Raw genomic sequence first — 27,153 nt, forward strand, 5'->3', positions numbered from 1 at the left:
GGACAGGTCACGTTTTTTTTTAACGGACTGGAAACACACATGCGGACGACAAATGGTGCATTAGCCGAGTTTTCCATGGACCCATTGAGGTTGTGTGCATGAAGCCCAAGTCTGTCAGAGACTCCTGGAGGAAGTGCCAAACTTGCATAGGGGCTTTTGACTACACAACTTGTGCTTCTTCCAGCAGAACAGTGGGCGTTAAGACTGTCTTGGAAAACACTGGTCTTAATAAGTGTACCCCTGCTGATATAAATAACACGACCCCACAACGATATTTGTCACACTTCATCCGCCAGGGGCTATTATGTACACAAAGATAATCTACTCAAGTATATAAACCAAGAAAAGCCACAGTATACAAATATTTTATTGCTGCAAAATCAGTTACAAAATCAGCACATACATAACACTTACAAGGCAATGCTGAAGATGTAACAGCCAGACTATTTTGCACATTTGGATCTGAGCTGTATAGAGAGAATGCATGAGGATCACAGCCAGGGCTGAGCAGCAGAAAGATCAAGAATATCCCACTGCTGAGGGGACTTTGCCATGTACCACACTTCATTGTGGCGGCCGAAAAAGTCTAAAGGAGAATTGTAGCCAGCACGTACAAAGTATGTATAATCAAACTGCAGACCAAGGGCAGCCAGGTTCTCTGCTAGGGCTTTAGCTTGCTCGACATACATAGCGGTAGAGGCGTATCCTCCAAAAGTCCTGGAAGAGGAAAAAAAAAAAATATTTAAAATATTAAATCCAGCAGCGATCAGTAAATAATTTACACATCAGGTTACATCAGTTAGACATATGTCCATCAAGTTCAACCAAGGGATAGGTGGGGATGCAAATCTGGGGATCTGTGGATGACACTGTTATGTGTTTGCCATCCACAGACCCCCCACCCCATAACAGTGCCTTCCACAGACCCCCCCACCCCATAACAGTGCCTTCCACAGACCCCCCCACCCCATAACAGTGCCTTCCACAGATGTTCCCTGTAAAACTGTTAGCCACAGATTTCCCCCTCCAGTATACAAATATAAAATCTCATTCAATTAAGAGTGATTAAACATGTCCCCTCACTCCTAATATTACCATACATCCTAACAGCTTCTGTACAATGCAGGCGGGATGGCCGGCACGTCACTTGCCTGCGCCGCCTGCTTCATTCATAAAGTAGGAGGCGCAGGCACGTGACATCAGGGAGTTAGGCTGCCGCCCGGCCTGCATTCTACAGAGGCGGTTAGGATGTATGGTAATATTAAAAGTGTGGGGGCATGTTTAATCACCCCCCCTCCCCCCCCCCCATGTTTAATCACTTAATTGAATGAGCCTTTTTATAATCCAGCACTGGAGCGGCAGGGCCGTACTACAGTGACTGCACCGCCCTAACTGCCCACCCCCCCCCCGCATATACATTGCAGCCTGTGATGTAAAAATGTCAGCATTCGCCCCATAAGACGCAGGGGGTGCGGAGTGCGTCTTACGGGGCAAAACATATGGTAATCTGAGGCTCTCCAGCTGTTGAAAAAAAAATACAACTCCCGGTATGCTCAGACTGCCTACAGCCATCAGCAGGGCATGGTGGGAGTTGTAGTTTTACAACAGCTAGAGCAGGCATGTCCAAACTGCGGCCCTCCAGCTGTTGCAAAACTACAACTCCCAGCATGCTCTAATAGCTGTAAGCTATCCAGGCATGCTGGGAGATTTAGTTTTGGAACAGCTGGAGGGCTGCAGTTTGGACATGCCTGAGCTAGAGTTTAATCAAACAGGTTATCCAAGCTTTTATTATATAATAATTATACCTAAATAAGTTCTCTAGTTAGCCATCTTGTTTATTTCATCTCCATCCTCACCTACCAGTTCATTTTGTCTTCTACCTTTGACCACATGAAGCATGCACCAAATAGAAGGTCGCTTCATTGAAGCATAATTGGATGATGCTTTACATAAAGGAATGTTATGATTTTATTGGCATTTGTTCTCCTTCGATAACCTGATTATACCGTTATTCCGCTTTACACTAACAAATCAGACTAAAGCACGTTAACAGTTTGAAATTAAAAACTCCATAAAAACGACTGAAACAGAAAATACATCAGTTCTGCAACCATCGGCACTTAGTGTTTTCTAATCTTTTTTAGGTCTTGTCCATCAGGTGTGGTTTATTGGAAATGTGCATTGGTTTGTAGGAAAGTGTGTGGTTTGTAGTAGACTGCACCAATATTGGAACTTTTTTGCAGCAAAACTAAGTCAACGTATAGGTGATATAAGCTTACAGTAGACCGCCTAAAAAACTAAGATCCTTTATCCAGCATCAACCATAAATCTGGTTCTGTTTAAAACCAAGTTTACAGTTATTTAAACATTAGCAAATCTGCCCCATGGTTCCAAATTAAAGATTAGGCAAAGGGTGACATTTTAGTGGTAATATACTATGTGTGTAGGGGCTCTTATACTGTACAGCAGTTCACCTGACAAGTTTTTGTGAGGTCTGAGAAATGAGACCCTCTATGGTCAGTTGCTCGATGTGCCTGTATAAGGGCTCAGTCACACAGCCCACAGAACAGAACCCGGCTGTGTGACCACCACAAATCCATTAACTTCAATGGGTCCTTGCGCCACATGTTGTGACAATGTCTAGAGCTTGTCCCATCTTGCTGCATGGTTACAGAAGCCCTTCCACATCCAAGCCAGATATGGCAAGTCCTGTGCTTCACCACAACATGTACAAACCCATTTAAAGGAGTTGTCCGGAGTCAGCTGTGAACCCGGACAACCCCCTTTAAGTCACGGGTCAGCACCGTCAGTAACTTATGGATCTGTGTTTTGCAGACCACAAAACATGGTTGTGTAAATGGGACCCAAGAAATGTCTAGGCATAAACAGTATATTCACCCTTGTCATGCAATGTCTGTGCCATAGTTTTAGATTTCTCTTTACATGTTGCTACAACAGAACAAATGGACCACGATCTGAACCGGCAGCGACTTACTTCACATATAGAGAAACTGCAGGATATGTATCCAGGTAAACTTCAGGGTCTGTAGGTGGCGGAGGTTTCTTCACTTCATGTGACACAAAGAAGGACATAGTGGCACTGCCAGCAAGGGGTTGCTTTAATGGCATGTATACCATCACCGGTACTGTCATATTCATCTTCAGCCCTATAAAGGAGACAGATTGTCAGTATGGATTATACAACACATTGATGCCATATTGTCTACACAGCCTCTGAAACACCTCACTGGATAGCTAAACCTCAATACCTCTTGTATCAGGGCCAACACCTCGTTCTGCAAGTCAAGTACAGAACCACTTAAACTTTTTATTTTACAACATTAAAGAAATCAAAACTTCAAGATGGTGGCTCACTCAAAACAAAATACAGGAGCAGGTGCTACTAGCCCAAATTAGAGGGACACCCACCCTCTAGTAATGTTTGGTTGAAATAAAAGCTATAGTAATGGGCGAGCACACTTCATTTGGACTTGTGTGATTTAATTAAATTTTATAAACCGTACAATTTTATAATGGACACGTGTATATCATAGAAATAAAATGGGATATAAAACAATGTACTGTAAAATACAATAAGATAGTTAAAAATAAAATGCAACTTATTTTATAACATTAAAGAAATCAAGTTGTTTGAGTGAAGTCCAAAGTAAATTTTCATTTATACGACTGGTGTTAATACACAACTACATGGCTTTGGATGCATACCTTTATATGGGAAAATTCCTACATCACCATAAGTTAGTGTTAAAATACAGAATCTCCATATTATGCCATGGTTTGAAGCTCTCCATTGTTGCCTCATATCAGACAGTGGGGGCATATTGCTAGGATATGCCCCCATTCTCTTCCAGGTGTGAGTCCCACCGCTGGAAGCCACACCTATAGCAAAAAACAGAGCCACACAAAGTGGTGGCTGGAGGAATTCAGTCACCAAGCACTCAGCCCACAGAAGAGCTCCATGCATGACCGGCCACTACTTCTATGGGCCTGACGGAAGTAGCCGAGCCAGTGCTCAGCTATTTTCGGAGGCCACATAGAAATAATGGAGGGTGGCTGCGCATGCGCAGTGTGCCCTCACCACTTTTAGGGCTCCGTTCAATATATCTATTCATATGCTTCCGTTATCTGAGATGAGAACCCATTTAAAGCTTTGGATTCCATTATATTCTTTGCCATTATTGTTCTGGTGCAGTGCCAGACGGTACTGTTGGCATTTACTTATATAATTGGTTCTGTCAGGGTTTCAATCATTTTGATAGCAATAAGGGTCCATTCACACGTCCGTTGTTTCTTTCCTGATCTGTTCCGTTTTTTGCGGACCAGATCTGTACCCATTCATTTTCAATGGGTCCTGAAAAAAAGAAAAAAATCTGACATTGTGCTGTCCGATTTTTTTTTTTTCAGGACCCATTGAAAATGAATGGGTACAGATCTGTTCCGCAAAAAACGGAACAGATCAGGAAAGAAACATCGGACGTGTGAATGGACCCCAATAGTACTCCAAAACAGAGAACCGCACAAGATGGCCTTATCAAGAACACAACCTACCTTCAGCATTCTTCCCATTGATATACCTAAACAGACGACTGAAGCTAGTCACCATCCCTATGTTAAAAGGGTCCTGTTTTAGTGAAGTTGTCACCCAATGAGTTTCCTCATAGCAACGAAGTTCAAAGTCCTGAAAATGTAAACATCCAATTAGAACACAATTATACTGTCAGCAGCTAGGTTAGGATGACCAGATAAAAGTAACACTAGAGCGACTCACGATTGTCCAGAGCACACATAAATATCAGTTTATTAGTCAATTATTCTTACAAAACAAACATCCTTAAAAACAAGCCGTAGTGCATGAAGTACTGTAGCAGCATGTACCCCCTCAGTTCACTGGATCAGGTACTGTAAGCTCGGAGATGCCTGGGTTAAGCCACACCTATAGCCACACCCATTTGGGGTGTGGCTTAACATAGCCAGTATTTTTTGTTGGGAAAGGTGGCAACCCTACAGCCAGTACCAAAGCCCACTAAGGAGTCCTACCTTAAAGTGTTTTAACCACCTCCGGACCGCCTAACAGGATCGCGCTCCGGAGGCGGCTCTCCCAGGCAGAGTCACGCAGTAATGAGTCATCTCGCGAGACGACGCGATTAGCCGGCCTGCACATGCGCATCGCGGGCTGGCAATAGTTAGAGGGGGGGGGGGGGGGTCAGGTCATCAGCTTGCCAGCCAATGATCGTGGCTGGCAAGCTGATTTAAAAAATAAATAAAAAACAGAAGCCAGTTAACACATTATATTAGTAAATATAAGGTGTTAAATGGCTTCCCTGCTCCTCTGCTGGTCCTTTTGGTCAGTTGGTTCCAGCAGAGGAGCAGGAATCACAGTGAGTAGCACCAAACACCACACTTAACCCCAGATCACCCCTGTCAATCACCTAGTGAAAGGAAAAAAGTGATCAGTGTAAACTGTCAGGTTTTAGGTATAGTTTAGGCCCCTTGGTTAGGTAGTTTAGCGATCGGTTAGCGCCCAGCCCACCGCAGTCACTGATTAGCGTATCGCTAATCAGCATTTGTACTTTTATAGTATCTGTAAGTGATCAAAACTGATCAGTCAGATCTATAATAGTATTAGTGTCACCTTAGCTCGCCCTCCACCCAAAATGCAGTGTTTGCCCGATCAGGCCTGATCGGTCGCCCACACATGCGTTCACCCACACCCGCCCCACCGCAGTGACTAAAATATATATTTTTTTATCACTGCACATTCACTTTTCAAGCGCTGCAGTGATAAAAAAAAAATCAAAACTGATTTATTTATTTTTATCAACCGCAGCGGCCTCCGGTACTTCGCTAGCCTCCCATTTGTAACACAGGCTTGCTTTTTTTCTTGGGTAGTCTCAGGGAATACCCCTAAATTTAGTAGCCCAAATGTCAAACAGGGGGTATTCTTCTGAAGAGGCCTACAGGCTTCTGACCCAGTCGGATGAGGAATGGGAACCCTCATCTGATGAATCTAGCAGGTCAGAATATGAACCTGTAGAAAGCAGTGGCTCTGGCACAAAGTTCGGACGAGGAGGTTGAGGTCCGTGATACCACCAGGCGTACCCGGCCCCGTGTCGCTAGACCACAGGTTGCGCAGGATCCGCTTCAAGGGCAGCAGAGTGGGGCAGGCGCTGTCAGATTACGTGGTGAGGCATACACCAGCAGCACAGCCCTCCCTGGACCTAGTACCAGCACTGCTGTACAACATGGTGAAGTGGCGAGCACCAGAAGGGCAGTTGAAGCTGGTAGTGGCACGTGCAATAGTTACCCCGTCACAGCCACTGCACAGACAGGCCCGTAGACCCCCTAGAATCCCTGAGGTGCTGGCAAATCCTGATTGGCAGTCCCCAACTTTTGCCACACCATTAGTTCCCTCTTTCACCGCCCAGTCTGGAGTTCGGGTTGAGACAGCTCAGATCGGTTCGGCCCTGGGATTTTTTGAGCTGTTCTTGACTGCGGAGCTCTTGGACTTAGTCGTGGCAGAAACAAACAGGTATGCCACACAATTTATAACCGCCAAACCGGGAAGCTATTATGTCCAGCCTTTCCGGTGGAAACCAGTCCAAGTTTCTGAAATTAAAACTTTTCTGGGCCTTCTCCTCAACATGGGTCTAACCAAAAAGCATGAATTGCTGTCATATTGGTCCACAAACCCAATTCATCACATGCCCATGTTCTCTGCTGCCATGTCCAGGGCACGATTTGAGGCCATCCTGCGTTTCCTGCACTTGAGTGAAAACACCACCTCCCGTCCCAGAGGCCACCCAGCTTTTGACCGGCTCCACAAAATTCGGCCCCTCAGACCACTTCAACCAGAAATTTGCAGATTTGTATACCCCTGAGCAAAACATCTGCGTAGACGAGTCCCTAATACATTTTACTGGGCGCCTTGGCTTCCAACAATACATCCCAAACAAGAGCGCCCGGTATGGGGTCAAATTGTTTAAACTCTGTGAAAGGGCCACAGGCTATACCCACAAATTTCGGATCTATGAGGGAAAAGATCAGACCCTGGAGCCGGTCGGTTGCCCTGACTACCTGGGGAGCAGTGGGAAGACAGTCTGGGACTTGGTGTCACCCTTATTTGGCAAGAGGTACCATCTTTATGTGGACAATTTCTACACAAGTGTGCCCCTCTTCAGGCATTTGTTTCTAGAACAGATTGGCTGCTGTGGCACCGCACGAACTAGTCGCGCAGGCTTCCCCTCCCCAACAGCTCGTTACCACCCGTCTTGCAAGGGGGGGGGGGGGGGCTGCCTTGTGTAACGAAGAACTGCTCGCAGTGAAATGGAGAGACAAGCGTGACGTTTACATGCTCTCCTCCATTCACGCAGACACGACAATCCAAATTGAGCGAGCAACCCGTGTCATTGAAAAGCCCCTCAGTCCACGACTATAACCTTCACATGGTAGGGGTGGACTTCAATGACCAGATGTTGGCTTCATATTAAGTTTCCCGACGCACCAGACGCTGGTATAAGAAGGTGTCTGTATATTTGATTCAATTGGCTGCATATAATAGTTTTGTTCTCTACAGTAAGGCTGGGAGAACAGGATCCTTCCTCAAATTTCAGGAAGAGATCGAGAACCTCCTGTATCCAGGAGGTTCCGTGGCCCCATCCACCAGTGTAGTTAGCCGTCTACACAAGCAATGACATTGGGGAAATGTCGCTGCTGGTACCTCAACCCAACTGTCACCCCGAAAAAGATGTCGTGTCTGTAGCAGGAGTGGAATAAGGCGTGACACCCGCTATTTCTGTTTTGACTGCCCTGACCACCCTGCCCTATGCTTAGGGGGAGTGTTTCCGGAAGTACCACACAGGTACACCTAGCATAGGGATCACATCTCACCAGGACAGGCACACAGGGCTATTAGGGCCCATTCACACACAGCTGCTGCAAACCTCTCCTTTCACCTGGGACAAAGTGCATAACGCACTTCGCCACATCTTTTGGGCGATTTGCGCTTTGCACATTGTCCCATGGGGAAGGAGAGGTTTGTCCTATTAACCGCCTCCGGACCGCCTAACGCAGATGTGCGGTCCGGAGGCGGCAGCCGTGCGCACAACGACGCATATACGCGTCATCTCGCGAGGGCCGGGATTTCCTGTGAACGCGCGCTCACAGGAACGGAAGGTAAGCGAGTGGATCTCCAGCCTGCCAGCGGCGATCGCTCGCTGGCAGGCTGGAGATCTGATTTTTTTTAACCCCTAACAGGTATATTAGACGCTGTTTTGATAACAGCGTCTAATATACCTGCTACCTGGTCCTCTGGTGGTCCCTTTTGTTAGGATCGACCACCAGAGGACACAGGTAGGTCAGTAAAGTCGCACCAACCACCACACTACACCCCCCCCCGGTCACTTAACCCCTGATCACCCACCCCCCCCCCCCCCCCCCCCCCGTCATGCTCCGTTCAGACGTCCGTATGATTTTTACGGATCCACGGATCGGATCTGCAAAACACATGCGGACGTCTGAATGGAGCCTTACAGGGGGGGTGATCAGTGACAGGGGGGGTGATCACCCATATACACTCCCTGATCACCCCCTGTCATTGATCACCCCCCTGTAAGGCTCCATTCAGACGTCCGCATGTGTTTTGCGGATCCGATCCGTAAAAATCATACGGACGTCTGAATGGAGCCTTACCAGGGGGGTGATCAATTACAGGGGGTGATCAGGGAGTCTATATGGGTGATCACCCCCCCCCCCCCCCCCCCGTAAGGCTCCATTCAGACTTTTTTTGGCCCAAGTTAGCGGAAATATATATATTTTTTTGTTTGTTTTTTCTTACAAAGTCTCATATTCCACTAACTTGTGTCAAAAAATAAAATCTCACATGAACTCACCATACCCCTCACGGAATCCAAATGCGTAAACATTTTTAGACATTTATATTCCAGACTTCTTCTCACACTTTAGGGCCCCTAAAAAGCCAGGGCAGTATAAATACCCCACATGTGACCCCATTTCAGAAAGAAGACACCCCAAGGTATTCCGTGAGGGGCATATTGAGTCCATGAAAGATTGAAATTTTTGTCCTAAGTTAGCGGAAAGTGAGACTGAGAAAAAAAAAAAAAAAAATAATTTCCGCTAACTTATGCAAAAAAAAATAATTTTATATGAACTCGCCAGGCCCCTCATTGAATACCTTGGGGTGTCTTCTTTCCAAAGTGGGGTATTTATACTGCCCTGGCTTTTTAGGGGCCCGAAAGCGTGAGAAGAAGTCTGGGATCCAAATGTCTAAAAATGCCCTCCTAAAAGGAATTTGGGCACCTTTGCGCATCTAGGCTGCAAAAAAGTGTCACATCTGGTATCGCCATACTCAAGAGAAGTTGGGCAATGTGTTTTGGGGTGTCATTTTACATATACCCATGCTGGGTGAGAAAAATATCTTGGTCAAATGCCAACTTTGTATAAAAAAAAAAAAATGGGCAAAGTTATCTTTTGCCAAGATATTTCTCTCACCCAGCATGGTTATATGTAAAATGACACCCCAAAACACATTCCCCAACTTCTCCTGAGTACGGCGATACCAGATGTGTGACACTTTTTTGCTGCCAAGGTGGGCAAAGGGGCACATATTCCAAAGTGCACCTTTCGGATTTCACAGGGCATTTTTTACAGATTTTGATTTCAAACTACTTCTCACGCATATGGGCCCCTAAAATGCCAGGGCAGTATAACTACCCCACAAGTGACCCCATTTTGGAAAGAAAACACCCCAAGGTATTTCATGATGGGCATAGTGAGTTCATGGAAGTTTTTATTTTTTGTCACAAGTTAGTGGAATATGAGACTTTGTAAGGGAAAAACAAAAAACACACCATTTTCCTCTAACTTGTGACAAAAAATAAAAAGTTCTATGAACTCACTATGTCCATCAGCGAATACCTTAGGGTGTCTACTTTCCGAAATTGGGTCATTTGTGGGGTTTTCCTACTGTCTGGGCATTGTAGAGCCTCAGGAAACATGACAGGTGCTCAGAAAGTCAGAGCTGCTTCAAAAAGCGAAAATTCACATTTTGTACCATAGTTTGTAAACGCTATAACTTTTACCCAAACCATTTTTTTTTTATTTATCAAAGACATGTAAAACAATAAATTTAGGGGAAAAAAAATGTATATATAGATGTCATTTAAAAAAAAAAAATAAAATTTACAACTGAAAATGTCATTTTGTTGCAATGAAGTTTCGATTAATAACAAAAAAAGTAAAAATGTCAGCAGCAATGAAATACCACCAAATGAAAGCTCTATTAGTGAGAAGAAAAGGAGGTAAAATTCATTTGGGTGGCAAGTTGCATGACCAAGCAATAAACGGTAAAAGTAGTGTAGTGCAGAAGTGTAAAAAGTGGCCTGGTCATTAAGGGGGTTTCAGCTAGCGGGGCTGAAGTGGTTAAAATATGCAGATAGGAATATTGTGGTAAATCACCAAAGTCTCACACAACTATGGGCAATATGAAGTTTGCCTTCAAAGAGACAGTACATTTTAACACTATAGAAACAGCAATAAAAACTAAGGGAGTTATCAAACTGGTGTAAAGTAGAACTGGCTTAGTTGCCAATAGCAACCAGATTCCACCTTTCATAGCTCCTTTGGAAAACAAGAGGTGGAATCTGATTGGTTGCTAGGGGCAATTAAGCCAGTTATATTTTACACCAGTTTGATAAATGACCCCATATGTTTTTTAATGAGTCAACTCTGGATCTACAATCCAAAGCACAATTCACTCAAGCCTAGCCCTGACCGATTTACAATCTTCACAGCTGGAAGCAGGCATAAGAAGGAGAACTATTCCAGTCAAGGGCCCAAATAGTTTTTACTCCAAGAGCACAGGCCGCAAGAGGTGCACCCAATGAGCACCAGTTACAGATACATAGACTAGGACAGCACAGGAGGTTCTACCAATTGACAGAAGAGAGCATTAGGTGAAAATAGTAACTAATAAGTGAATCCACAACTAGAAGACATGATGGCTCCTCCACACTTACAGCATATTCTTTCACCAGCCGATACTTCGGACAATCATAGTTGTGACAAAATGGAGGCAACTGGTTCTGACTGGAGACATCAGCCGCTTGTACTGCAATCCCCAGTACAGAGAGCAGCCCCAGCAGAAGTCTTCTCCTCACCTCCATGTCTGGATGTGTCTGAGGGGAGCTCAGCTGCTGATATAGGAGGTGGATATGGGTGGAGCAGAGAACGTTCCCAATCAACAGGTTAAAGCCTGGAGTTATGTCCGATCACCGTCACCTGGAGACAACGCGGGAGCACATTTAGGCTACTGTACGGCTACACAGCGAATTGTTGTTGCCAAAAAGTAATGTGACATTTTTTATAATGATAGACACGACAGTTGCAAAAAAAGAAAAAATCCATCCAAGTTGTATTTTTGTGTGGCACCATTGACCATTATTATAAAATATGTTGCGCAACTTATTGTTGCCTTAGGCTAGGTCTACACGACGACATTTGTCGCACTAACGTCGCGCAACAATTTTTATAATGGCAGTCTATGGTGTCGCACTGCAACATGCTGCTACTGCGACGCAACAGTCGCGGAAAAATCCATCTCGAATGTGCAACAAAATGTCGCGCAACAAATGTCGTCGTGTAGACGTAGCCTTAGGGTACAACTACACTACATGTTTTTTGTAATGATAGTCAATGCCGTCACACCGCAACATGCTGCAACTGCAATGTGACAGTCACACGAAAATCCCACTTAGATGGATTTTTTGCAACTGTCGCGTCACAGTAACAGCGTGTTGCGGTGCGACACCATTGACATTCATTACAAAACAACGTCGCGGTGTAGTTGTACCCTTTTTGTAAGGCCTCCTGCACACGAATGTGTGCTGCTCATTGCCATATTGCGGACCACATTTGTGGATCCGCAATACACGGGCGCCGTTCAGTGGGCATTCCGCATCACGGTCACGGACCCATTCACTTCAATGGGTCCGCAAATTCGGAGATGCAGAATGATGTGGAACGGAAGCACAGAACAGAACCCTTCAGAGTGCTTCCACAGGGTTTTGTCCCGTACTTCCGGTTCGCAAAAAGATAGAACATGTCCTATCTTTTTGCGGGAACGGCCGGATCGCTGACCCATTAAAGTGAAAGGGTCTGCAATCCGCTGCGCCTGCCCCACGGTCAGTGTTCATGCATTGCGGCCCACAATTTGCGGGCTGCAGCACGGCCACAGGGCGCACACGTTTGTGTGCAGGAGGCCTTACACAACTTTTCTGCAACACATGTCGCCGTGTAGCTCTAGCCTTAGGGCTTGTTCACATCACCGTTATGGATTCCGTTTTTGTTTTCCATTATAACAAGGTTATAACAGAAAATAATGGAATCCATAAGACGGAAGTCAAAACGGAAGCCTTTAAGAGGCACTCCGTTTTGATCCGTCATAATAGTAGTCTATGAGAATTATAACGTCTGGCTCCCGTTATGCAAGACGGACAACAAAGTCCTGTCGATAGGACTTTTTTTTCGTTCTGCAGAATGAAAACCAGACGGATACGTTATGATTCCCATAGACTTCTATTATGACGGATCAAAACGGAGTGCCTCTTAAAGGCTTCCGTTTCGACTTCCGTCTTATGGATTCCGTTATAATCATGTTAAAATAGGACATGTTCTATCTTTTCTGCAGAGCCGCGGTACGGAATAACGGATGCGGACAGCACACGCAAACCTTCCGCAAAATTGCGGGACGGGTGTGTATCTGTTCATACAGCCGTGTGAATGAACCCTAAGGGCTTGTTCGCATGAACGTAAGAGCCCCGTGGCCGTGCTATGGACTGCAAATTGCGGCCTGCAATGCACAGGCACCGACTGTGGGGCAGTCGTATGCGGATCGCAGACCCATTCACTTGAATAGGATCCACGATCCGTCCGTTCAGCAAAAAGATAGAACAAGTTCTATCTTTTTGCGGAACGGAACACCACAGAAGCACTCCGTAGTGCTTCTATGGGGTTCAGTTCTGTACTTCCGTTCCGCACCGTATCTTCGGATTTGCGGACCTATTGAAGTGAATGGGTCCGCATCCGTGATTTGGAATGCCCACGGAACGGCGCCCGTGTATTGCGGATCTGCAAATGTGGTCCGCAATATGGCAATGAGCAGCACACATTCGTGTGCAGGAGGCCTTACAAAAAGGATACAACTACGCTGCGACTTTTTTTGTAATGAATGTCAATGGTGTCGCACCGCAACACGCTGTTACTGTGACACCACAGTTGCAATAAATCCATCCAAGTTGGATTTTTGTGTGACTGTCGCATTGCAGTTGCAGCATTTTGCGGTGCGACGACATTGACTATCATTACAAAAACACGTAGCAGTGTAGTTGTACCCTTATTGTCGCTGTGTAGCCCTAGCCTAAGGCAACAATAAGTTGTGCAACAAAATGTCGCGCAACATATTTCATAATGATAGTCAATGGTGTCACACAAAAATACAACAACGATTTTTTTTTGCAACTGTCGTGTCTATGATTATAAAAAATGTCACATTACTTTTTGTCAACAAGAATTCGCTGTGTAGCCCTACAGTAGCCTAAATGTGCTCCCGTGTTGTCTCCAGGTGACGGTGATCGGACATAACTCCAGGCTCTAACCTGATGATTGGGAACGTTCTCTGCTCCACCCATATCCACCTCCTATATCAGCAGCTGAGCTCCCCCTCAGACACATCCAGACATGGAGGTGAGGAGAAGACTTCTGCTGGGGCTGCTTTCTGTACTGGGGATTGCAGTACAAGCTTCTGATGTCTCCAGTCAGAACCAGTTGCCTCCATTTTGTCACCATTATGACTGTCCAAAGTACCAGCTGGTGAAAGAATATGCTGTAAGTGTGGGGGAGGGGTGGTGGAGCTGTCATGTCTTCTAGTTGTGGATTCACTTATTAGTTATGATTTTCACCTAATGTTCTGTCAACTGGTAGAACCTCATGTGCTGTCCTAGTCTATGTATCTGTAACTGGTGCTCACTGGGTGCACCTCTCGCGGCCTGTGCTCTTGGAGTGAAAACTACTCCGGCCCTTGACTGGAATAGTCCCCCTTCTTATGCCCACTTCCAGCTGTAGATCAGTCAGGGCTAGGCTTGAGTGAATTGAACATTAGATCATAGATCCAAAGTTGACTCCTTCAAAAACATATGGAGTCATTTATCAAACTGGTGTAAAATAGAACTGGCTTAATTGCCCCTAGCAACCAATCAGATTCCACCTCTTGCTTTCCAAAGGAGCTATGAAATGTGGAATCTGGTTGCTATCGGCAACTAAGCCAGTTCTACTTTACACCAGTTTGATAGCTCTCTTAGTTTTTACTGCTGTTTCTATAGTGTTAAAATGTATTGTCTCTGTGAAGGCAAACTTCATATTGCCCATAGTTGTGTGAGACTTACCACCATAATTTTATCTACCTATATTAACACACTTTAAGGTAGGACTCCTTAGTAGGCTTTGATACTGGCTGTAGGGTTGCCACCTTTCCTGACAAAAAATACTAGCCATGTTAAGCCACACCCCCAAATGGGGTGTGGCTATAGGAGTGGCTTAACCCAGGGTGTTAAATTGCTATCATACTGTGGCTCCAAATAATAATGCTCTTATTAGCGCCCCCATGTAATAATGACTCCATCAGTGAACCCCAGAATTGATGCCCCCAGTAAGAGTAATGGGCCCATTAGTGCCCCCAGTAAAAAATAATGCCCCCCTACTAGTGCACCCCAGAATTAATGTCCCCATCAAGTCAAAATAACCACGCCCCTTCCCTTTTAACTGACAGTCGCTAGCTGTTCAGCAAAGCCGGCAGAAAGTGAGTGTGCATCAGATGTTCATGTGTGGCTGTCAATCTGAGGTGAAGGGGCAGGGAAAGGGGGTGTGGTTATCCTGACTTGAATCGGGGAGGCCGCTGCCCCCTTGACTTCAAACTCTGCTGTTACATAGCGCGTGCAGGGGATTAAAGTTAGTTTTTCAAGATTTTGGTGCATCTGGGCGGAGGAAGAAAAGTATCTTTAGGAACATACTGCTGGCTACTTTAAGGTAAAGCTGGTGGTTTGGGAGGTGTTTTTTAGGTGACAGTTTCCCTTTAAACATAGCACATCCACAGTGCCCCAGTGACCTGCATAGCGTTCCGCCTCTGTGGCTGATGGCTATGCTGTCTCTCATAGAAACCTGTACACTCAAGACGGCCGGGTCCTGGTGCATGGTAAGGACTGGTACATAAACTGCTCGTAGTCTGTAGGGAAGCTGATCCTCTGAGGTGGTCTCTCCTGAGCAAGCGGCTATAATTCCAGTGGCTCTTCCTACAGGAGCTGTTGCTGCTCTGAGGTGTTCTCTCCTCAGCTGGCAGCCACAAACTCCAGGATCTTCCTCCTAGAGAGTAAGGGTGGAACCAGCCCTGACTAGCCTCATGGGACCTCCCACTTCCTATACAACCTTATGGGATTTGTGGGTCATGCACATAATACATGAAATACATTACCCCTCTTCTGTGAGCAGGCAGTCTGGGTTCACTAGTCAGATCAGCGACCGGGTTTGATAACTGGAGGAAGCATGTTACCTTTTTGTATTTGCTTGTACTCTTCATTTGAGTAGGAAAAAAGCATTACTCTTCAAGAGCTCATGACAGTTATGCAGTCTGCATTTCAGCTGGCCCATAATACAACAGAAAAACAAAAGGGTGGTCCCTAGAGGGAGATAGTGTTAAAACACTCTCCCAAAGTGTACTGCTCTGTAACAAGGAATGTATAGAACGAGTGAGGGGCAGTAACGTTTTAAAACTTAAAGTTTATTTAGGACTGTTTTAAGAAAAAGCCCCTACCAGACAAACGAGACAAACAACAAGCAACAGTATGGGACCCACATCAGTGAGTCACCGTCGTACGAGTCCGCCGGTATTTATACAGAGGTGCGGAGCCGAATGACAAAGCAACACCATATACAGTCTGATGGTAGGGTGCCGCAGACTAATAAAAATGCCAGAGGCAAATAATGGGGTGGATCTTACCGGTGGTGCCAGTTGGGACCTTGTAGTCCAAAACCCTGGAGGATGAGGGGCTTCTCGGATCCGAAAAACGCGTCCTCTTTCCAATTTCACCTGGTGCCAGGGGCTGCAGGGAGAATCTATCCCTGTTTTTGCCCTACTTGGCCTGTATATCCCTAGCTGCCTCCTAACACGGGGTCCTATCCCCGCAAGGGGTGGCCTCGTCCGGAACCTAACCCTAATAAATGAACCCTAAATGGCCCTATAGGGACAGCAATAGTTGGCCCCAAGGGTGATGGTAGCTGATAGGGTGAAAAATGATCTAAGTTCTGATGGATTTATTCTACGTCCCTACGCGTTTCATCTAATGAACAAATCAAAACTATAAAGAGTACCTCCACTTCATAAAGATAGACTGGAGACCCCCTGACTCATCAGGGGACAGGGGTCATGGGTGGAGGATAAGGTCTATACCCTTAACCTATTCTGATAGATAATGGGAGAGGGTAAGCCAAAAAGGATTGCACAGACCTGACTAGACCTATGTGGTCCCAAATCAGTCCGGATACCTGTGGATGATGTAATAACAAAACAAAACCCATTCAGATGTTGAACCCACCAAAAGCTGATATACTTGTGGCTAAAAGAGGTGTACTTACTTTTAAGGTCATGGAAGCCGTGTGGCCAGTGCCATGAGAAGCGGGAGTGTGGTTTAGCACCCGCCTGTTATATCGGCGTCTGTCTGCGCTGCTAAAGGCGCCAGTGAGTTTAAATGGAAGGGGGTATCATGAAGTGCGCCTGCGCAAGGAGTGCGGCCGCCGTCATGTGACTAAAGCATGTGTCAGCTGACGTCGCGATCCGCCTCCTAACAAGCGCATGCGCACATGTGGAATACAACAGTCCTGTCCATAATGTCTATCTTATTTTTTTGCAACCCTATTGGAGAGGTTCTGCGTACGGCTGTAAAAAAAAAGCACAACAGACCATACAATCTTGTGTGTGAGTCTGAAGACATGGTTTTACCTAACTGGTCACCCTAACCTAGCTGCTGACAGTTTAATTGTGTTCTAATTGGCTGTTTATATTTTCAGGACTTTGAACTTCGTCGCTATGAGGAAACTCATTGGGTGACAACTTCACTAAAACAGGACACTTTTAACATAGGGATGGTGACTAGCTTCAGTAGTCTGTTTATGTACATCAATGGGAAGAATGCTGAAGGTAGGTTGTGTTCTTATGTAAGGCCATCTTGTGCGGGTCTGTAGTACTATTCTTGCCATCAAAATGATTGAAACCCTGACAGAACCAATTATAAGTAAATGCCAACAGTACCGTCTGGCACTGCACCAGAACAATAATGGCAAAGAATAAAATGGAATCCAAAGCTTTAAAGGGGTTCTCATCTCAGATAATGGACGCATATCGATAGATATATTGAGAACGGAGCCCTGAAAGTGGTGAGGGCACACTGCGCATGTACAGCCACCCTCCATTTATTTCTGTGGCCACTGAAAATAGCTGAGCGCTGGCTCGGCTGCTTCCATCAGGCCCATAGAAATGAATGGGAGCGGTGGCCGGTCATGCATGGAGTGCTCCCATTCTCTTCTGTAGCTGGGTGTTTGGTGACTGGATTCCTCCAGCCACCACTTTGTGTGGCTCTGTTCCCGCTATAGGTGAGGCTTCCAGCGGTGAGACCTGCACCTGTAAGTTAATGGGGGCATATACTAGCGCTATGACCCCACTGTCTAAGATGAGGCAACAATGGAGCATCCTTGTGTCTAGAGCTTCAAACCATGGCCTAATATGGAGATTCTGTATTTTAACGCTAACGTATGGTGATGTAGGAATTTTCCCATATAAAGGTATGCATCTGGCCTACAATGTGGAGACGTCCAAACCCATGAAGATGTGTATTAACACCAGTCGTATAAATGGACTTTGGACTTCACTCAAACAACTTGGTGTCTAAAGTAAAAAAAGTTAACCACTTCACATCCAGGTCATTTGCCCCCTTTCCTGACCAGGCCTAATTTTGCAAATCTGGCATATGTCGCTTTATGTGGTATTGGCTTTGGAATGCTTTTACTTATCCAAGCCATTCAGAGACTGTTTTCTCGTGACACATTGTACTTCATGATGGTCATAAATTTGAGCCAATATATTTCACCTTTTTTTTATGAAAAAAATCCAACATTTACCAAAAGTTGAGAAACTCAATTTCAATTTCCCTGCTTTTAAGTGATTCCTCATAAAATATTTATTACTGAACATTAGCCATATGTCTCCATTTATTTATTTTTTTAGAACGTTAGAAGGCTTAGAGTTTTAGAAGCGTGTCTTAAAATTAAGAATTGCCGAAATCCACTTTTTAAAGACTAGTTCAGATCTGAAGTCACTTTGTGGGGCTTACATAGTGGATAACCCCCATAAATGACCCCATGGTAGAAACTACACCCCTCAAGTTGCTCAAAACTGATTTTAAAACTTTGTCAAACCTTTAGGTGTTGAGGAATTAAAAGAAAATGGCAGAATTCACTTTGGCAGATTTCCATTTTAATCCATATATTTTTTTTTTTTTCTTTAACAAATCAAGGTGTTAACAGCCAAATAAAATGATTTATCACCCTGATTCTGCAGCTTACAGGAACACCCCACATATGGTTGTAAACTGCTGTATGGCCACACGGCAGGGCACAGAAGAAAAGGAGCGCCATATGGCTTTTGGAAGGCAGATTTTGCTGAACTGGTTTTTAGATGCCATGTCCCATTTGAAGCCCCCTGATGCACCCTTAGTATAAAGTCCCAAAAAAATACCCCCTTTTGGAAACTAGGGGGTAAGGTTCCAGTTTTATTGGTACTATTTTGGGGTACATATGATTTTTAATTGTGCTATATTACATGTTTTGTGAGACAAGGTTACCAAAAAAATTGCAGTTTTGGCACAGTTTTTATTTTTTACAACTTTCATCTGACAGGTTAAATCATGCGCTATTTTTATAGAGCAGGTTGTTACAGACGCAATGATATCAAATATGTCTTTGTTTTACATAACTTATTTTCAAAAATGCTTTGTTTTATTGTCATGTTCTGAGAGCTATAGTTTTATTTTTTATATATATTTTTTTTAATGTTTATCAGACTGGATGGATCTTGTGATATATTTATGGAGCTGACTGTCACGGATGCGGCAAAATCCAATATGTCTTATTTTTAAACATAACCACATGGCGCTTCCTGATCTGTACACAGTGCTGGTTGAACGCTGTGGATGCAGCGATCTAGAAGGCAGGGACACCTGGGAACTGTCCCTTATCTCTGGGTTGCCCTGCTGTCACTGACGGCAGGCAACCGCTCTGCAACTGAATGATTAGCGTGCAGCTGCCATCTCTGGACATGGAGATCCACCTCCCCAGATGTTTAGTCAATGGGCAGAAGGGAGGTGGTAAAGTAGGTGCATATTAAGTAGTTCTGTAGTTGACTTGCAGAATAAGGTGTTATCCCTGATACAAGAGGTATTGAGATTTGGCTATCCAGTGAGATGTTTCACATATTGATGCCATACTGACAATCTGTTTCCTTTATAGGGCTGAAGATGAATATGACAGTACCGGTGATGGTATACATGCCATTAAAGCAACCCCTTGCTGGCAGTGCCACGATGTCCTTTGTCACATGAAGTGAAGAAACCTCCGACGCCTACAGACCCTGACGTTTACCTGGATACATATCCTGCAGTTTCTCTATATGTGAAGTAAGTTGCTGCCGGTTCAGATCGTGGTCCATTTGTTCTGTTGTAGCAACATGTAAAGAGAAACCTAAAACTATGGCACAGACATTGCATGACAAGGGTGAATATACTGTTTCTGCCTAAACATTTCTTGGGTCCCATTTACACAACCATGTTTTGTGGTCTGCAAAACACAGATCCACAAGTTACTGACAGTATGCACACAGCATCACGGTGCTGACCCATGACTTAGAGGGTTGTCCAGATTCAGAGCTGAACCCGGACAACCCCCTTTAAATGGGATGGTACATGTTGTGGTGAAGCACAGGACTTGTCATATCTTGGATGTGGAAGGGCTTCTGTAACCATGCAGCAAGATGGGACAAGCTCTAGACATTGTCACAACATACAGCACAAGGACCCATTGAAGTTAATGGATTTGTGGTGGTCACACAGCCGGTTTCTGTTCTGCGGGCTGTGTGAATGAGGCCTTATACAGGCACATCGAGCAACTGACCGTAGAGGGTCTCATTTCTCAGACCTCACAACCAGCTGAACGTGTCAGGTGAACTGCTGTACAGTATAAGGACCACTACACGTGTGGCAGATTACTACTAAAATGTCACCCTTTGCCTAATCTGTAATTTGGATTTTTCTTTTTTTTTTTTAACCATGGGGCAGATAAACTGCACCAGATTTATGGTTGATGCTTGATAAAATCTGTTTTTAGGCTGTCCACTAAGCTTACGTCACCTATACATTGACTTGGTTTTGCTGCAAAAAAGTTCCAATATTGGTGCAGTCTACTTAAACCACACACTTTCCTACAAACCAATGCATTTCCAATAAACCACACCTGATGGACAAGACCTAAAAAAGGTTAGAAAACACTAAGTGCCAATTGTTCCAGAACTGATGTATTTTCTGTTTCGGTAGTGTTTTTATGGAGTTTTTAATTTCAAACTGTTAAAGTGCTTTAGTCTGATTTGTTAGTGTAAAGCGGAATAACAGTATAATCAGGTTATCCAAGGAGAACAAATTCCAATAAAATCAGATAACATTTCTTTAATGTAAGGCATCATCAATTTTGATTCAATGAAGCAACCTTTTTTTGGTGCATGCTTCATGTGGTCAGAAAGGTGCAGAAGATAAATGAACTGGTAGGTGAGGATAGAGATGAAATAAACAAGATGGCTAACTAGAGAACTTACTTAGGTTTGATTTATTATATAATAAAAGCTTGGATAGTCTGGATTAAACTCTCTAGCTGTAGGATTCTCTCCAGCTGTTGTAAAACTACAACTCCCACCATGCCCTGCTGATGGCTGTAGGCAGTCTGAGCATGCTGGGAGTTGTAGTTTTGCAACAGCTGGAGAGGTTGGCCATACCTGATATGTTTCATGTTGAATAGAAAGTTTGATCTTTCACTTACATTGATGCAGCGCCAAGAATCATAAGTCTTTCTCCAATAACCAGGAGTTCATTGACTGGTTTGGTCTCATGTTCCGGCTAGTGGTGTCTAATGCTGGATTAGCTATAGTGTTTGAGGTCACCAAACATGAATATATGAACCTCTTGAACTGCTGCAAATTTATAAAAAAAAAAAATCTAAAGCATAGGGGCAATATAAATTACATATTGTATGTTGAATTCAGCTTGCATGACAAGAAACACTATCTTTCAATAGACATCTCCTCAAATGCTATGGAGTCTCTAATTGCAATGCGCACACCAGCCTTTTTTGGTTTGAGCATGAGAGGTAAATATAGGGGAAAAGTTTATGCTTCATTCTAGAGGCATCTCCTAGCAGTAGATGGGATTCTTGAATGCAGATAATGTCTGCTCCATGATTTATAATATAATTTTTTATTTTTCCTTCCCTCCAGAATGGCATTTATATGGATGACTACAACAAAACTGGACTAGGACATTCATAGTCACAGGTGCACATCCAAAAAGCTAGCATGCAGGAGGCAATAAAACTGGGAAATGGGTATTCTACTTATTAAAGGAGTATTATACCTACTATAAATGAAAAAAAGTAGAAGCCTTTTGTGCAAATTTTGATCTAATATGGGTTGGGCCCATCTACCAGGCATCAAGGTGGCTTCTGCAGATGGCTCCCTAACAGAACTGCCTCTCCTGGGTTTGACCTCAGCCTACAATGTTCAGGGCAGTGTAGGAACCATAATAGGGCTCTTTCACATCTGCGTTCTTGTCTTCCGGCATAGAGTTCCGTCGTCGGGGCTCTATGCCGGAAGAATACTGATCAGGATTATCCTAATGCATTCTGAATGGACAGTCCGTCCTTCAGGATGTCTTCCATTCCGGAACGGAACGTTTTTTGGCCGCAGCAAATAGCGCAGCATGCTGCGCTTTTTGCTCCTGCCAAAAATCCGGAACACTTGCTGCAAGGCCGGATCCGGAATGAATGCCCATTGAAAGGCATTGATGCGGCCTTAAGCTAAACGTCGTTTCGCGCATTGCCGGATGCGACGTTTAGCTTTTTCTCAATGGTTACCATGGCTGCCGGGACGCTAAAGTCCTGGCAGCCATGGTAAAGTGTAGTGGGGAGCAGCATACTTACCATCCGTGCGGCTCCCGGGGCGCTCCAGAGTGACGTCAGGGCGCCCCAAGCGCATGGATGACGTGATCGCATGGATCACATGATCCATGCGCATGGGGCGCGCTGACGTCATTCTGGAGCGCCCCGGGAGCAGCGCGGACTAAGTATACTGCTCCCCCGCTCCCCACTACTACTATGGCAACCAGGACTTTAATAGCGTCCTGGCTGCCATAGTAACACTGAAAGCATTTTGAAGACGGATCCGTCTTCAAATGCTTTCAGTACACTTGCGTTTTTCCGGATCCGGCGTGTAATTCCGGCAACTGGAGTACACGCCGGAACCGGACAACGCAATTGTGAAAGAGGCCTTATATGGGTGATTAAGTCAGTTTACATTTGAGGAGAATACTTTAATAGTCATTTTGTGTTGTGAATAGCTTAGTCCAGTCCCAAGAAACTGACAACTGTAAGTCCTTGGCTTGACTGGCATAAATCAGTTTCGGGTTGGAAGGTCTTCTGAGGATGAGTGGTTGTTATGTTGGTTGCAATAAGGACCTAAAAAGAAACGTGGCAAAAACTCAAACCAAAATCCTATTCCTTGTAGAATTGGAGTTAGTGTTGTCTGGGTTATCAATAAGTGTATAGGGACAGTCATTGTGGACTTGTTCACCTCATGTGTTGAGGTTCAGGCCTCCGAATAGGCAGGGAGCCATTCCTCCTGAATATTCCTCTTTTCCTGCTTTCCTCAGGTTCTGTTATTTGGTTTTGGTGTTTTGTAGAACAAATGTAATGTTATGCATCTTGGTAGTAATCTGTGCTTCATATGTCCTAGGTGATGTAGCACTGGGAGAGTCACTTATAGAGAAGGATTTGGGTGCCCTTGTGGATGGTAGATTAAACTACAGCATACAATGTCAATCGGCTGCTTCTAAGGCCACCAGGATATTGTCATGCATGGACTCGCGGGGCAGGGGTGAAATATTACCACTTTACAAAGCACTGGTGCGCCCTCTTCTGGCATATGCAGTTCAGTTCTGGGCACCAGTCCATAGAAAGGATGCACTGCAGCCAGAAAAAGTACAGAGGAGAGCGACTAAACTGATAAGGGGCATGGAGGGTCTTGGTTATGAAAGATTAAAAATTTAATTTATTTAGTCTTCAGAAGAGACATCTAAGGGGGGACATGATTAATCTATACAAATATATAAATGGGCCATACAAAAAATACTGTGAAAATCTGTTCCATGTAAAGTGTGCTCAAGACAAGGGGGCACTGCATCCGACTGGAGAGGAAAAAGTTCAGTCTCCGGAAAAAAGCTTCTCTGCAATAACTGTGGAATAGACTTCCTCAGGACGTGGTCACAGCAGGAACAGTGGACAGTTTAAAAATTCGTCTGAACCCTTTTTGAAAAGTGAAAACATGTAGAAATCTGAGTCTCCCTTTTGGGATTCACATTCCCCCACCTATCCCTTGGATGAACTTGATGGACGTATGTCTAACTATGTAACCTGATGTGTAATTATATACTGATCTCTGCTGGATTAATTTATTTATTTTTTTCCTCTTCCAGGACCTTTGGAGGATACGCCTCTACCGCTATGTATGTCGAGCAAGCTAAAGCCCTAGCACAGAACCTGGCTGCCCTTGGTCTGCAGTTTGATTATACATACTTCGTACGTGCTGGCTACAATTCTCCTTTAGACTTTTTCGGCCGCCACAATGAAGTGTGGTACATGGCAAAGTCCCCTCAGCAGTGGGAATTTCTTGATCTTTCTGCTGCTCAGCCCTGGCTGTGATCCTCATGCCTTCTCTTTATACAGCTCAGATCCAAACGTGCAAAAAAGTATGGCTGTTACATCTTCAGCATTGCCTTGTAAGTGGTTTTGCAGCATTAAAATATCTGCATAATGTGTCTTTTCTTGGTTTATATACTGAGTGGATTTTCTTTGTGTACATAACCCCTGGTGGATGAAATGTGAAAAATATCTTTGTGGGGCCATATGTGCCAGCAGAGGGACATTTATTAAGACCAGTGTTCTCCAAGACAGTATTAACTCCCACTGTTCTGCTGGAAGAAGCACAAGTTGTATAGTCAAAAGCCCCTTTAAGTTTGGCACTTCCTCCAGGAGTCTTTGTGACAGACTTAAGGGGAGTTTTCCAAGACTTTCTGACCAGTGGGAGGCTGACACCTGGGGACCCCACTAATCATCTGTTTGAGAAGGCTGCAGCGCTTGCAGTAATGCCACAACCTTCTCTAAGCCAGTAATGACACATCCATCAGTCATGTGGCCTAGCTGCAGCTCAGCCCTATAGAATGTGGATAAGAAGGCACAAAGGCTTCTGTGAGCACCACAAACAGCTGATCAGTGGGGGGTCCCAGGTGTTGGACCCCTGTGATCAGATACTGATGACCTATTGAGGATGGGTCATAATTTAGTCTTGGAAAACCTTTAAAATCCCTGTCATTTTTCACCTTAACGACCAGCATGTTTTTGGAAACTTGATGTGGTAATAACTTCAGATTGCTTTTACTTATCCAAGCGATTCTAAAATTGTTTCCTCACAAAACATTGTACTTCATGATGGTGAAAAATTGTAATTGATAATTTGCCTTTTTATTAAATCCAAAATGTACAGAATTAGGAATTTTCTAAACTCTGCTTTTCATGCAGATACTAGTACATGAGTTACCTTACATTCCCCATATGTCCACTTTCATGTTTGCATCATTTTGTAAATGTAACTTAATTTTTTTAGGATCTTATAAGGCTTAGGCCTCATGCACATGACGTATGTATTTTGCAGTCCGCAAAAAATACAGGTGACGTCAATGTCCATTCTGTGGAACAGCTGGCCCCTAATAAAACAGTACTACTCTTGTCCATAATGTGGACAATAATAGGACATGTTCATATTTTGAGAAATGGAATGCACGCAGAGTAACTTATTTTTCCAGGACGTCCCCCATGACAGCACATGGGAGGATGTCCAATCCAATCTCTGTTGGGACAGGAAGTGAGACAGATTAAAAGCCCCTTCCCTCCAATCTCCAGTGTCTTCCTGTCCCTACAGGGATGGGCAAGTGAAGCAGGTTTTTCCCTTAGGAATTGGGGTGCTTACCTAGGCACCAGGGGTCGGGTCGGGGGTCCGGTACTCCCCTCTCAGGCCAGGTCGGGTGGCGTCCCGTACGGCCCCGCTAGCGCCCCCCTCCGAGGGTTCTCTAGCTTGTCCCGGCCTGCCTTGGACGGCGGCAGGCGGGACGCTGATGCCGCTTCTCCTCCGGGAGCTCTGGGCTCAGTGGCGCGCTCCTGACGGCGTTGTCGCACATCTCGTGACGCGGCCATAACGTCACTTCCGGGTCAGCCGGAAACAAGATGGCGGCGCCCAGCACAAGCGCTGGAGGCCCGGTCTCGCGCTCAGGGGTTGACTCCCTCCCCCTGGGGGGTTGAGTTCCCCTTATAAGAACGGAGCAGCGCGGCAGCAGAGGTGGAGGTAAGCCCCAGTGGGGAAGTTGTGAGCTGCTGTGTGTTTGCTTAGCCACCATGGAGCCCCAAGCGTCAGCGAAATCTGAGATTGTGTCTGACCCCTCTGCTGCAGCCCATGTAAGTGTCCTTATCCTTATACCCTGGTGTACTCTCCCCAGTCATTGAGCACGGTTTCTCAGATTTTTTCCTAGGATAAAAAAAGTTCAGGGCAGTCGGCTCCCCAAGATCCCAAAAGGAAACCGAGAAAATGTGCGACTTGCGGGGAAAGGATGCATATATCTTACAAGAAGCAGTTATGTGCCGATTGCATTGCCAGGTTAATGAAGGAGGAGCAGCCGTCGTTTCTCACAGAACTTAGGAATATCGTTCGTGAAGAAGTACAGGCTACGGTTTCTTCTCTAAACCCTCCGCCACCTCCTTCTCAACCTGACTCCTCTCCCCAAAAAGGAGGACTCAGGAGGACTCTGATAATCAGGAAGTCTCGGACGGAGAGATTGAGGAAGACACCATCTCTGCTTCTGGTTCTTCAGACCACCCTAAAAGATTTTTATTTTCTACTGAAGACCTAGACGCCCTCCTCCATGCGGTTAAAGATACCATGCAAGTAGAGGAAGCTAGCCCTCCCATATCCGTTCAGGACGAGATGTTTGGGGGGTTAGGGGCAAAAAAGACTCGCCTATTCCCAGTAAATTCCCATCTGAAGAAGATAATTCTGGAGGGAGGCCGAAAAGAAACTAGTTATGCCTAGGGAATTAAAAAATCGGCTGATATTTAATCCTGAGGATACTAAACTATGGGATGAAGTTCCCAAGATAGACATTCAGGTGGCGAAGGTCACAAAGAAGACCACCATCCCCTTTGAGGATTCCTCAAACTTAAAGGACCCTATGGATAGGAAGGCGGAGGGTCTACTTAAGAAGGCCTGGGAGTGTTCGTCTGCTCTTATTAATGCCAATATTACTGCCACCTCGGTAGCCAGGTCTATGGGGTTATGGCTGAATCAGCTAGAGAACCACCTTAGACTAAAAACCCCAAGGGAGGACATTTTAGAATCCATTCCCCTTCTTAAGATGGCTACGGCCTATCTGGCGGACTCTTCGGCCGAATCCATCAGGATTTCAGCTAGAAACAGAACCCTGGTGAATACGGCTAGAAGGGCCCTTTGGCTAAGAAGTTGGTCAGGGGATGTAGCGTCAAAGAATAAGCTCTGTTCGATCCCTTTCTCAGGTTCACATGTGTTTGGCCCAGTCCTAGATACAATCCTTGAGAGTGCCGCGGACAAGAAAAAAGGCTTTCCGGAAGAGAGCTCTAAAA

At 45.0% G+C, this 27,153-nt stretch overlaps 2 protein-coding genes across 2 annotated transcripts in view; one reads left to right on the top strand and one right to left on the bottom strand.

The window, feature by feature from the left end:
* Positions 1-491: 491 nt before the first annotated feature.
* On the bottom strand, positions 492-11,201 carry LOC122923618 (heme-binding protein 2-like). The gene is made up of 4 exons (XM_044274487.1): positions 11,055-11,201; positions 4,570-4,699; positions 2,996-3,167; positions 492-717 (listed from the first exon to the last, which is right to left on the bottom strand). Exons 1-4 carry the CDS (start codon positions 11,199-11,201, stop codon positions 492-494), a joined length of 675 nt encoding a protein of 224 aa, XP_044130422.1.
* Positions 11,202-13,759: 2,558 nt separating this feature from the next.
* The window catches only part of LOC122923614 (heme-binding protein 2-like), a 72,271-nt gene continuing 58,877 nt past the window's right edge, over positions 13,760-27,153 (top strand). The window contains exon 1 of the mRNA XM_044274481.1: positions 13,760-13,920. Coding sequence (XP_044130416.1) covers positions 13,774-13,920 — 147 coding nt within the window. The 5' untranslated portion in view covers positions 13,760-13,773. The remainder of the gene's footprint in view (positions 13,921-27,153) is intronic.

Source organism: Bufo gargarizans, unplaced genomic scaffold (genome assembly GCF_014858855.1).
Source record: "Bufo gargarizans isolate SCDJY-AF-19 unplaced genomic scaffold, ASM1485885v1 original_scaffold_1775_pilon, whole genome shotgun sequence".
Classification (NCBI taxonomy): domain Eukaryota; kingdom Metazoa; phylum Chordata; class Amphibia; order Anura; family Bufonidae; genus Bufo; species Bufo gargarizans.